The 13,578-nt window shown below is 40.9% G+C and overlaps 1 protein-coding gene across 1 annotated transcript in view; it reads right to left on the bottom strand.

Annotated features, from left to right (window-relative positions):
- Positions 1 to 13,578, bottom strand: part of LOC105535964 — a 106,043-nt gene that overhangs the window by 3,349 nt on the left and 89,116 nt on the right. The window contains 1 exon segment of the mRNA XM_011975223.1: positions 1,999 to 2,051. Within this exon segment, the coding sequence (XP_011830613.1) occupies positions 1,999 to 2,051 (53 nt within the window).

Genomic DNA, 13,578 nt, shown 5'->3' with positions numbered 1-13,578 from the left:
CATAATGAGATACCAGCTCACAGCAGTTAGAATGGCGATCATTAAAAAGTCAGGAAACAACAGGTGCTGGAGAGGATGTGGAGAAATAGGAACACTTTTATACTGTTGGTGGGACTGTAAACTAGTTCAACCATTGTGGAAGACAGTATGGTGATTCCTCAAGGAGCTACAACTAGAAATACCAATTGACCCAGCCATCCCATTACTGGGGATATACCCAAAGGATTATAAATCATGCTGCTATAAAGACACATACACACTTACGTTTACTGCGGCACTACGCACAATAACAAAGACTTGGAACCAACCCAAATGCCCATCAATGACAGACTGGATTAAGAAAATGTGGCACATATACACCATGGAATACTACACAGCCACAAAAAAGGATGAGTTTGTGTCCTTTGTAGGGACATGGTTGAAGCTGGAAACCATCATTCTCAGCAAACTATCACAAGCATAGAAAACCAAACACCGCATGTTCTCACTCATAGGTGGCAACTGAACAATGAGATCACTTGGACACAGGAAGGGGAACATCACACACTGGGGCCTGTCCTGGGGCTGAGGTGTGGGGACGGGGGAGGGATAGCATTAGGAGATATACCTAAAGTAAATGACGAGTTAATGGGTGCAGCACACCAACATGGCACATGTATACATATGTAACAAACCTGCACATTGTGCACATGTACCCTAGAACTTAAAGTAAAAAAAAAAACTTTTATGTGTCTAGTTAACTTTTTGAACTTCTGGAATACAGTTATAACAATGTTTTAGCGTCCTTGTGTGCTAGTTCTGACACCTGTGCCCATTCTGGGACCGTTTCAATTTGTTGATTTTTCTCTTCATTATGGGGCTTTTTTTCCTTCCTTGCATGCCTGATGATATTTGATGGGATGCCCAACGCTGTAAGCTCTCTGGTGAAAACATAAAGGTTTTCTTGAAGCGAGGTTTGAACTGAAGTTTGAAGGGTATATATGGCTTAAACAGTGAAACGAGGGGAAAAGCATTTAAAGAAGAGGGACAAACATGTGAAAGTAGCTGAGGCATATAAGGCTTTGTGTTTTTGAGAAAATAGAAGATTGCTTGGGTGACTGGAGCAAGCAGTGAAACGGAGAATTGCATTCTATGTCTCTTGGGGTAAAGGAATGGGCAAACCATGCCCCACGGACTCAGGGGCCTTGTAAGGCATTTTGTTCTGTATCCTGTGAACAACAGTAATTCTTTAGGGGCTTTACTTAAGCTCAGATTTGCAGAAAAATCACTCTGGCCTCAATGTGAAGAACGGCTTGAATGAGTTTCAGAATAGAAGGGGTGTCGAGTTAGGAAGCCACTGTAGATTTCTGAGTGAGAGATGAGCATAGTTGGGGCCAGGATGGGAGCAGAGATGGAAAGAGGTGGGCTGACCTGAGATACAAGGTGTGGGGTGACTCTTGACCCTTCCCTACTGTACCCTATTAGATCCATCACCAAGTTCATATGAACGCCTTTCTAAGGGAATATTATTTTCACAGAGTAAACACATTTTTTATTAATATGTTCATAAATGTACTTTGTTACAGTTCTGACTATTGCATGCAGTACCTCAGAAAGGAAACCTATTTATTAACTTGTACCCAGAAAGGACTCTAGTGAATCTCTTCTGATATTTGCCCAAGAAATCCCCTAAAACACTCAGTAAAGAAAAACCTCATTCCAAAGGCCTAGTTCAATATTCCTCAAACTGTAGTGTGCATGAGAATCACCTGGCAAGCTTGTTCAAACAAATATTTCTGGGCCCCATTCCCCAGAGTTTCTGATTCAGTAAGTCTGGGTTGAGGCCAGTGACTTTTCATCTCTATCAAGTTCCTGGGTGATTTTGATGCCGCTGGCCCAGGGACCACCGTGTGGGAATCACTGGTGAATCAGAAGCACTATAGCCAAGAGGTGAACTTCCTGGATTTGACACAAAAACTCTGTCCCTTTCCCGCGCTGTGACTTGGTCAAGTGACTCACCCCTCTGTGCCTTTGTTTCCCCATCTGGGTCTTGGTGAGGCTTAGAGTGAGGACTGTTTGGAAAGCATTAGGACAGATGCATAAGGAGTATATACAAGCTTTTATACATAAGAAAATAAGTTCCATGTGCCTTGCATATTCTACAGTTCTCAGTGTATAGTGAGACAGATCCTGCTTTCAGTTCTTTCTTAGCGAATGCTAGTCAAAATTCTATGTGATGTCACCACAGAAATCTTCAGTTAACAGTCTTGGAAAGGACCCAAGCTCTGGTCCATTTCCACCTCCTTGGGTTTGGGTAACTTCTCAGCAGGACTGTGCATTAGGTGAGTGTCTGCTTCTCCCCTGGGTCCGCATAACTTTGCCTGCTCCTAAACAGGCAGTCACATCTGGGAAGAGACAGTAGATAATAGAGCCAGAGAGCTGACTCACCACGTGGGATGGCTGTGGGCAAGTTTCCCAGGTTGCACAAGCCACGGGGTTTTCTGAAACAGATGGAAAGACCGCCTCTGCTGGCCACTGGCTGACTTCAAGATAGTCGTGCTGTGTCAAGAGGTACGAGAAGAAAAGACCCATAAGAGACCCTGTCATCCAAGTTTTAGATTCCCCCGGATTCCTTAGCGATAAGCCATGCATGGCTCATTACACATTCCATTTATGAAATTTCCACGGGCAAAGACTCAAATGCCCTTTAACTGGGTGTGCACATGGGCATCGCATAGCTTTCCAGAGTAACCCAAGATACTGGGGTGGAGAGAAAAATGGAACCAGAAGACAGGCTGGCTTCTATGAAAGCCACCTAGCAGTCAGCCAGCCCAGACTCTCAGATCGGGACCTGGGGGCCAGCCCTAGGTAGACAGGCAAGACGTCTTCCAAAGGCTCCCATGTCCTCTTAAAGTGAGAGCCAGACATTAGCAATCATTCTTACAATTTTTTAAAACCATATTATCAGCTGTTATTTTAAATATCCCTAACCTAGGATAGTTAATAACAGAAACAGAAAACATTTAAGATTTTTAAGATATAATAATTGAAGATCTTGAGTCAGGCTTTAAAATTAAAGCAACTTTGAAATGAGGTCAAAGCTAGAACATTCAGCAAGGAATCTTCATTAGAAAAGTGTGATTGGGCAAGACTAGAACAGTTCTGAGCAAATGATTTTGCTACCAGGAATGGTAAATTCCAAGGAGGCAAATTAGCAGTAAGTTGCAGAGATGGTCACTTGAGTAAAACACAAACAGGGTTAATTTTTTTCACTCGGTCAGTTGTATTTCTCATACCAAGCTGAAAAATGCTCTCTTGTAATTTTTATTTTACAATACTGATTCTTTTGTTTTGCATTGCCCCTGCCATTGCAATGTGGACAAAGCAACTTTTTCCATCCTATTTTAGTTCTCAGAGTATATCGATTTTTAATTTCCTGGAGCCAGTTTTCTACACAATAATATTTTATTCACCATGAGAAGCAGTGTCTGTTTTAAACATTTATAGACTTGTTTCTCCAGGGAAAAACACAAGCTAGAAAGAAAAACTAAAATTTCATTTGATGAGATTCAAGTGGCAGTTGGGGTTTGAATGTAGAAGTGTTGTTTTCTTATCCAGAAGAGTCACTGGAAGTCCATTAAGGAAATGCTATCTAGTCAAAATTTGTTTACTTTCTGGAGATACGACATTTTCTGAGGATTCAAAACAAGTGGGAAATTGCCAGTCTTGAAAGCCTGATTTCAGAAACAAAAAAGAAGAGACAACATATAAAGTTTTCTCTTTGTATATATGAACACACGTATGTATTTAAGTTAATACATTAATGGATCATATTATAACATTTTGTTTCAAAAATTTTCTTTTTGTTTTTTTGCTCTTCTTCTTCTCTTTCCCTTCCCAAACTTTCTGCCTTCTGCACAGGTCACTCATGATAACAGTATGTGGCCTATAATTTTCAGCTCACTCGCACTTACCTGCATGTATGTGCACAGATGTTAGAGAGTGCTTTTCTTCATTTTTGTTAGAAATGGGATAAGGAAACAGACTTTTTTTTTCTGCATTTGGTTTTATTTACTCCATAATTGCTCATGGAAATCTCCCAGAGTCATCAATGTGGCTCTAATTCATTCTTTTCAATGGCTGTATAATAGGTTGTGGTGTGGATGAGCCAGAATTTATTTAGTCATTCCTCTGTCATTAGGCGTTTGTTTGAGTTCCAACTTTTTGCCACTGGGAACAATACTGTAGTAAATTCTTATGTCCTTGCGTTTTCATTGCAGTGGGATAGATGAAGGTGGCTCTAGACATTTTAGTTTTGAGTTTAACCTCTTTTTGCCCATCTTTATTTGCTGTAGGGCTACAAAGATTAAAAAAACCCAAAAAAACAACTTAGCCTTTATCAAGCCCTCATAGCTGAGAATGGCCACGGAGCTCAGTTTAAGGCAGAGAAGTGGCTTTGGCTGAGCCTCTTCTGATACAGGCTGAGCATGCCTAGTGAGAAAATCTGAAACCCAAAATGCTCCAAAATCCAAAATGCTTTGAGTGCTGATGTGATGCTCAGAGAAATGCTCATCGGAGCATTTCAGATTTTTGTATTAGGGATGCTGAACCAGTCAGTGTAATACATACATTTCAAAATTTGAAAACAATCAAAATTCAGAACACTTCTGGTCCCAAACATTTTGGATGAGGGATGCACACTCAACCTGTACCTCTTTCTTCCTGCTTGGAATGCGGCTGTTGCTAAAAGTGGCAGAGGTGAGAGAGAGAGCGAAAGAAAGAAGGAGCCTGCTATGTATGATTTAGCCATGTTTCAGCATGTATTTTTGAGCATCTAATCACAAAGATATGGAATCATTCTAAGTGTCCATCAATGGATGATTGGATAAATAAAATGTGGGGCGTGTATATATATATGTAGAAATACTACTTAGCTATAAGAAAGAAGAATATCACGTCTTGCAGCAACATGGATGGAACTGGAGGCTGTTATCTTAAATGAAACAGATCAGAAACAGGAAGTCAGATACACATGTTCTCACATAAGTGGGAGCTAAATAAAGTGTACACGTGGACATAGAGTATGGAATAATAGGCCTTGGAACTGGGAAGGGTGGGAGGGTGAGAAGGGTGAGGAATAAGAAATTACTCAATGGGCATGATCTACACTATTCAGGGGATGATTTCACTAAAAGCCTGGACTTTGCCACCACGCAATATAGCCACATAACAAAGCTTCACTTGTACCCCTTAAATTTATAAAAATAAGAAAATGAAGAATAGAGATAGCAAAGAAAGAAACATGGTCCCTGGCTTCATGAGATGTGTAAGTGCTTTGCAGGTACAAGACGAGGTGGCATGAAGCCATGATGCACAGGGAGCTAGAGTGATCTGGGGCAGGTGGTGATCACAGAAGCCCTAAAGGAGGGTGGTGTTGGTTAGGAAAGGCGGGTGGGGAGAACCTTCTGGACAGGAGTGCTATAGTGGTAAGACCTTGGCTTGTTTCTTGGAACAGAGAAAAGGTCAGCATGGCCAAAGCCCAGCACTGGAGGGAGCAGGCCGGGTTTGGTCTTGTTGGTCTTTCAAGGAACTTGAACTTTCCTGTTGGTGAGGAAGAGAGCTAGCGGGTTTCTGGAGGCAAGTGTGAGAGAGCCCTTGTGAGCGTATCGAGTGAGGGATGACACTGGTTAGATCAACAAAGTGCAACTGAATTTAGAAAAAAACTGACAGTTTTGAGATGTAGCTTTCCTTAGTTTTAAAGATTATTATAAAACAATGGCTGCAATGAAAACTACTTTTTTTTTTTTTTTTTTTTTCTGACTTGCCTGATCATCTTTTTAGAAGAAACTAGAAGTGACCCTCTGGGTCAAAATTGATGCCTGTTGAATGGAAAACCAAACGTTGCATTTTCTCACCAAATGTGGGAGCTAAGCTATGAGGATGCAAAGACGTAAGAATAATACAATGGACTTTGGGGATTTGGAGGGAAGGGTGGGAGAGGGGGCGAGGGATAAAAGACAACATATATGGTGCAGTGTATGCTACTCCAATGATGTGTACACCAAGATCTCACAAATCACCACTAAAGAACTTACTCATGTAACCAAATACCACCTGTACCCCAATAACTTATGAAAAAATAAAATAAAATAATAATAATTAAAGAAAAGAAAAAACATGAATGCCCATTAAGATGCTGCCACCCATGATCAGATTGCCATCCTCAACTGCTGTGTGGTGAGCACTCCCACAGAGCAGCAAGGATGGAGTTTCCAAGACCCTCGTCAGCACTGAGGGACTGCGGTCAGACTCAGACATCCCCAATCCAATGGTGAAAAAGAGAGTTTTGGTGGTATTTGGATTTCTTTTATTGGTACTGTGGTTGAATTTCTCAGTAATATTACAACATCACAAAACATTCATTTGCCTTTAGGAGTTTATAATTTCTTAAAATGAAATGCGTAATTAAATAAAATCCAAGAAGAATGAATTTAGGACTTTTCATCTTTTAAAACCGCACCTCCCACTAGTTCCCTTAGGATTTGCTCTTCTTTACAGATGTAGTGTGCACTTGGAATAGGTTTAAGTTCACTTTCCATAGTAAAAAAGTGATGCCATTACAAAAGGCTGGTGGGGAAAATGCCTTAACACTTTTTTTTTTTTGAAAGAGAGTCTCACTCTGTTGCCCAGGTTGGAGTGCAGATCTCAGCTTACCACAGCCTTGGCCTCCTGGGCTCAAGGGATCCTCCCACCTCAGCCTCCCAAGTAGCTGGGATTACAGGCGCCTGCCACCATGCTCAGCTAATTTTTGTATTTTTCTGGTAGAGATGGGGTTTCACCATATTGCCCAGGCTGGTCTCAAACTCTTGGGTTCAAGCAGTCCATCCGTCTCAGCCTCCTGAAGTGCTGGGATTACGGGCATGAGCCACCATGTCCGGCCCATAGTCTTACTATTATGGCTACTCATTTCCTCATAGAGTTACAGTGAGGATTAAACAAGAGGATATAGAGAGAGGCCCTGGTACAACACTCACTCTTTAAAAAAATTTCCACCAAATGCTACTTGCTTTTTCCTGCTATTTGTTTTCCAAATATATTCATAACAATATCTACAAACCAATGAACCAGTAGCTTCAACAAACCAAAGGAAAAAATTATGGCACTAGGTTTTTAAAAACATGCATGTCATCAGTAAAAGCAAGGTGAAATAACAGATGTACTAAATAATTGTTATATGAATAATTCACTATGTACCAGGCATGGTAGCACATGTCTATAATCTCAGCTACTCAGGAGGCTGAGGTGGGAGGATTGCTTGAACCCAGGAGTTTGAGACCTGCCTGGCCAATACAACGAGATCCCATTTCAAAACAACAATAGAATAATTCAGTATGAACTCGGCTTATCTTCTTGTTGGGCTACAGAAATGAGCAAAAGAGACAATTAGCTTCGAAAATACTGAATGTATGAACTATCTCATCCATCATCCAGTAGGCACTGACCAGGGTCTGGGCACTGCGTGATGCGTGAACACATTTCTAGTTCTGAGGTAGGCCTGTTAGTTAACAATGCTAAAATGAGCATAAACCTAAAAATACCAATACAAACGCCCAGATTATGCCAAAGCTCTGACACCTGGCGTAGTCCCATGTCTGTCCACGGACAGTTATCGCTGGTGGGGACCTGAAGCATAGAGTTGTCAATATAAATCCAAAGTTTGTAAACTATATACACATATGTATGTGTGTGTTTATATGTATGTATGTGTGCATGTGTATATATGTATATACAGGTTATTGGTTGGGTGTAGATATGCGTATACACACACACAACCAATAACAGCTAGTAGAAATGAGAAAAGGTTTTGAGAAAAGAATGTCAATTCCCTTCTCTCAAGACAAGTATTTTTATTCCTTTGCAGTTTTATAGAAAATTCATTGCTTCTCAAACACCATTCTTCAAGCATTTAAGTAAATACCAATCAGATTGAATGGGATTCCAATGCAGAAAAGTAAACAGGAACATGGGACCCACAAGGAGTGTTTGTGCGCAGTGAATGTAAAGGCTTGGGGTCAAAAGTTTTGGGAAATGCTTCAGCCTCCAGGCTCCTGGCCACCCAAGAGGCACAGCCTGGGAGAGTCATGTCAGCATCATTATCCTGAAGTCACTGGCCTCGTTAACATTATCAGGGCCTGCTGGCATCTGAACCCAGGGAACTGATTCAGTTATAGATGAGCTAGTCTGAAAACATCCTCAATGAAGCATTGTCCTTTTTGGTTTCTTTTTCTTTAATGTGCCTTTAAAATTAGTGAGAAAATAGGCGGCTGTGTTAACCTCACATGCAAGGAACACAGTTACATTTCCACATACTTACTATTTTTTCCAGACGTTCAGAGAAAGACGCATGTTCATTAGTGATCTTGGAATCACTTCTCAGGCCTGGAGATAATAAACGATTCTATCATACGCTCTGGGGACTTAGTTATTGCTCAAAGCCTGGGTTTTCAATGGCAAAAAGCATGAGTCACAAATTAGAATCATTTCTGGCCAACTCCCAATGTCATGCCATCCAAAAGGAGATTTGCTTGTCAAGAGTTTATGTTCCTTTGGTTCCGTTTGGTGGATATGGCAGGATGTCAACCATGCAAGTCAGTTCAAAGCAGTAAGGTAGGTGCTTCACTGTGTTCGGTCAAGACAAAGTTTGGCCTTTTAACCTGGGCAACCAACCTCAGTGTGTGAGCAGGGAAAATGGGACGAGAGTGGAGTAGCCCTGATGTCCTCTTTACATAAAACCCTCCTGCCAACGGTAACCCACACGAGCGAGGCTAAGCAGTTAGGGAAATTTCAGTTGGGATGCTGAAAGATAGTTTCCAGGTGGGTTATACAACACAGAAGGTTAAGTTTTTTGTAGGTAACCTTAATAATTCAACTTTTTTTTGAGAACATGTTATTACAACATTTTTAAAAAATTGGTACTTATGAAAGGTTTACATACACAGGTTTAAAATGTAAATGTAAGCATACTTGTTTAAATATGCAACTTGTGGTGTTTTCTCCAGTGAATAGAAGTGTTCAACAAAGAAAGAACGGTGGGATCAAGCAATAATTCAACATTTTATTCTAGATTATCAGTTTGATTTGGCTTATCAATTATGGAAATAAATTCTAAATAATTTTGCACTCATGTGCTGTTTCCATGATTGTGTTAGTATAGGAGGGGGATATTTGGGATAATATTCTTCCTGGCTGCTCCTGCAGAGAAATGAGTGATTGCTAATAAGCATCCTCAAGCCTGTACATGCCCACGAATGCCCCTTCTTCAGGTGGCTCTCTAAGAGGCTGCGCTCACCTGCCAAAGCTGCTGGCATGGCTCACAACACTCCTGGAATCCTGTCTGGGAATTCTCCTCAGAATACACATGACAGGCCTGTAATCCCAGCACTTTGGGAGGCCAAGGCAGGTGGATCAGGAGTTCAGGAGTTCGGTTGGGGTCAGGAGTTCAAGACCAGCTTGGCCAACATGGAGAAACCCTGTCTGTACTAAAAATACAAAAATTAGCTGGGTATGATGGCACGGGCCTGTAATCCCAGCTACTCGGGAGGCTGAGCGGGGAGAATCGCTTAAACCCGGGAGGTGGAGGTTGCAGTGAGCCGAGATCACATGACTGCACTGCAGCCTTCAGCCTGGGTGACAGAGTGAGACTTTCTCTCAAAAAGAAAAAAGAAAAGAAAAAATAAATAAAAAAAATAATACGCATGACAGCTTCAATTGCCAATAGTTCACCTTTGTTCTCTAAGATGAGTTTGAATCTAAAAATCAGTCAAGTATCAGTGGGTGTCAAATCTTATTAAGAAAGCTAGTCATGAAGCAGGGTAATCAAACAGAAGTAGAACAAACTGACTGCTCTTTCATCCATGACCTATAAACTGGTTGTGAAGTTGGTTTCATGTGAGGAAGCTAGTATTTATGGTACCACATCTGGAAGGGAGGGGCTCCAGCAGGTATTCAGTAACTACCACTTCACTGTCAGAATTTAATGTGTACAACTCATTTAGTAAGTCTGATGCTCTATGTAAGGAACACTCCTGGCCCGGTGTGGTGGCTCATGCCTGTTGGGGAGGCTAAGGTGGGAGGAGCACTTGAGACCAGGAGTTTGAGACCAGCCTGGGCAACATAGCAAAACCCTGTCTCTACAAAAATAAAAAAGAAAGGATCTGGGTGTGGTGGCATGTGCCTGTGGTCCCAACTACTTGGGAGGCTGAGGCGGGAGGATCACTTGAGCCCAGGAGTTAGAGATTACAGTGAGCTATGATTGTGCCACTGCACTCCAGTCTGGGTGACAGAAACCCTGTCTCTCTGTCTCTTAAGAAAAAAGATAAATAAATAGAAGGAACACTTCTACCTTGCAGGAGAGCTGGGGTAGCAATGTGGCAATGGAGACTTGAAATATCTCAAGAATACCATGAAACAGGGCCAGCTGCAGGTTGAGTCCTGTGTCTGGGCCCTAATTTCCTTGTGATTGGGCTACTGGTGATCATGCAGTTGTCTTCTGGATGAAAGGAGCTGGTCTGTGGAGAGATCTCTGGCCACCTGAAGATGAGGGGAAGAGGTGAGTCTTTAGGGCCCCAACCCAACTTCAACCAGAGTACCTTTTCTTTCATTAGTTTGATGTGGTTTTTTTAAATTAAAACAAACTTTTAATTGTTGTGAGTATACACACACGCACACACACATACACACCTATGGGGTACATGAGATGTTTGGATACAGGCATGCAATGCATAATAATTATATGATGGAAAACAGAGATGTTCATTCCCTCAAGCATTTATTCTTTGTGTTACAAACAATCCAATTGTACTTTGTAAGTTATTTTACAATGTACAATTAAATTATTACTGACTACTGTCACCCTGTTTTGCTAGCAAGTACTAGGTCTTATTCATTCTTTCTATCCCCTCCTACCCCCCGGCCCCCTACTACCCTTCCCAGCCTCTCGTAACCATCCTTCTATTTTCTATTTTCATGAGTTCAATCATTTTGAATTTTAGATCCCACAGATAAGTGAGAAGACATGATATTTGTCTTTCTGAGCCTGGCTTGTGTTACTTAACATAACGACTTCCAGTTCCATCCATGTTGTTGCAAATGATAGGATCTCTTTCTTTTTTGTGTGGCTGAATAATACTCCATTGTATATACATACCACATTTTCTTTACTTGTTCATCTGTTGATGGATACTTAGCTTGCTTCCAAATCTTGGCTATGGTGAACAGTGCTGCAAAAAACACAGGAGTGCAGTTATCTCTTCAATATATTGATTTCCTTTCGAGCATGTACCCAGCAGTGGGATTGCTGGATCATATGGTAGCCCTATTTTTAGTTTTTTGAGGAACCTCCAGATTGTTCTCCATAGTAGTTATACTAATTTACATTTCCACCAACAGCGTACGAACGTTTCCTTTTCTCTACATTCTTTTCAGCATTTGTTGTTGCCTGACTTTTGGGTAAAAGCCATTTTAACTGGGATGAGATGATATCTCATTGTAGTTTTGCTTTGCATTTCCCTGATGATCAATGACGTTGAGCACCTGTTCATATGTCTGTCTGCCATTTGTATGTTTTCTTTTGAGAAATGTCTATTCAAATATTTTGCCTTTTCTTTTGATTGGATTAGTAAATTCTTTCCTTTAGAGTTGTTTGAGCTCCTTATATATTTTGGTTATTGATCCCTTGTTAGAGTGTTAGTTTGGAGATATTTTCTCCCATTCTGTGAGTTGTCTGTTTATTTTGTTGATTGTTCCTTTGCTGTGCAGAAGCTTTTTAACTTGATGTGTTCCAATTTGTCCATTTTTACTTTGGCTGCCTGCACTTATGGGGTATTATTCAAGAAACCTTTGCCCAGACCAACATCCTGGAGAGCTTCCCAATGTTTTCCTGTAAGTTTCACAGTTTGAGATCTTAGATCTAAGTCTTTAATCCATTTGAATTTGATTTTTGTATATGGCAAGAGATAGGAGTCTAGTTTCATTCTTCTGCATATGGATATCCAGTTTTCCTGGAACCATTTATTGAAGAGACTGACCTTTCTCCTATGTATGTTCTTGGCACCTTTGTTGAAAATGAGTTCACTGTAGGTGTGTGGATTTGTTTCTGGGTTCTCTATTCTGCTCCATTGGCCTATGCATCCGTTTTTATGCCAGTACCATGCTGTTTTGGTTACTACAGCTCTGTAGTATAATTTGAAGTCAGGTAATGTGATCCTTCCAGTTTTGTTCTTTTTGTTTACGATAGCACTGGTTATTCTGGGTCTTTTGTGATTCCACATAAATTTTAAGATTTTTTTTTCTATTTCTGTGAAGAATGTCATTGTTATTTTAACAGAGACTGCATTTAATCTGTAGATAGATTTGGATAATATGAACATTTTAACAATATTGATTCTTCCAATCCACGAAAATGAAATATCTTTTGATCTTTGTTGTCGTCTTCAATTTCTTTCAGTCCCCTTGCCTCACAGATTGAATCCCAGGCCACCACACAGGAGCTGAAGAGGCCAGGCTCCTCCCTCCTGCCTGCGGCTCTGTCCCGTTCTTCCAGTACTCATGTGGGTATGCTCAGACAAGGCCCTGGGCAGGTTCCCTCATCTGCACAAAAGCACCTGATGTAAACACTTGTGGGGTAGGTCGGAAATTCTCTGAGGACCCCTTTTTATCTGCCTAGACATTTGGCCTTCTCATTTGCATGATGTTAAACGTTATCTTTGTCACCTAAATAAACTGCAAGTTCTGTTAATATTGCTCAGTTAGTCACTACTCATGCTGATGGCCTAGGTCTGTGCAATCAGAGTCTAAACTGCTCCTAACAATGAAGCCTTCAGCCTCTGTCACTTCCTCAGGGAGGCGATTGCAGAGCTGGATAGATCCCTTCGATTGGCTCTTAAGAGCTTTCCATTTTCTCTCTCTCCTTTTTGTCTCTTCAAATGAATACATTTCACAAAGGTATAGAAGGTTACTGTGGGAGCATCTCTCTTCCTGAAAATGAAGGCAGCCATCACTGAAACATTGCTTAAAGCCACTTTGAGAGCAAAATGATGACAAGTTTTAATGACTACAAATGTCAACCTCAACCAGATATAAGATCAAGAAATAAGAACATTCATTACTATTCTTATTTGTCAGCAATAAACAGCTGGAAAATAAAATGGCACCATGAAAATGAACTACCTAGGCATTATCTAATAAGAATGTATAAGACATTTATGGAGGAAAAACTTAATTCACTATTATAGGACATGAAAGAAGACCTGAATAAATGGAAAGATAAGCCATATTAATGGAGGGGAAGACATCATTTATCAAGAAGCTGATTTTTCAAATGTTTAACGTAACAGCAATGAAAATCCTAGCAGAATATCTAGAGAACAAAAAAATGATTTTAGGCTAGGTGAGGTGGCTCACGCCTGTAATCCCAGAACTTTGGGAGGCTGAGGCGGGTGGATTGCTTGAGGTCTGGAGTTCGAGACCAGCCTGGCCAATGTGGTAAAACTCCATCTCTACTAAAATACAAAAACTAGTCAGGTGAGGTGGCGGGCGCCT

Source organism: Mandrillus leucophaeus, unplaced genomic scaffold (genome assembly GCF_000951045.1).
Source record: "Mandrillus leucophaeus isolate KB7577 unplaced genomic scaffold, Mleu.le_1.0 Scaffold152, whole genome shotgun sequence".
NCBI lineage: Eukaryota > Metazoa > Chordata > Mammalia > Primates > Cercopithecidae > Mandrillus > Mandrillus leucophaeus.
This window is presented reverse-complemented; position numbering and strand designations above follow the sequence as displayed.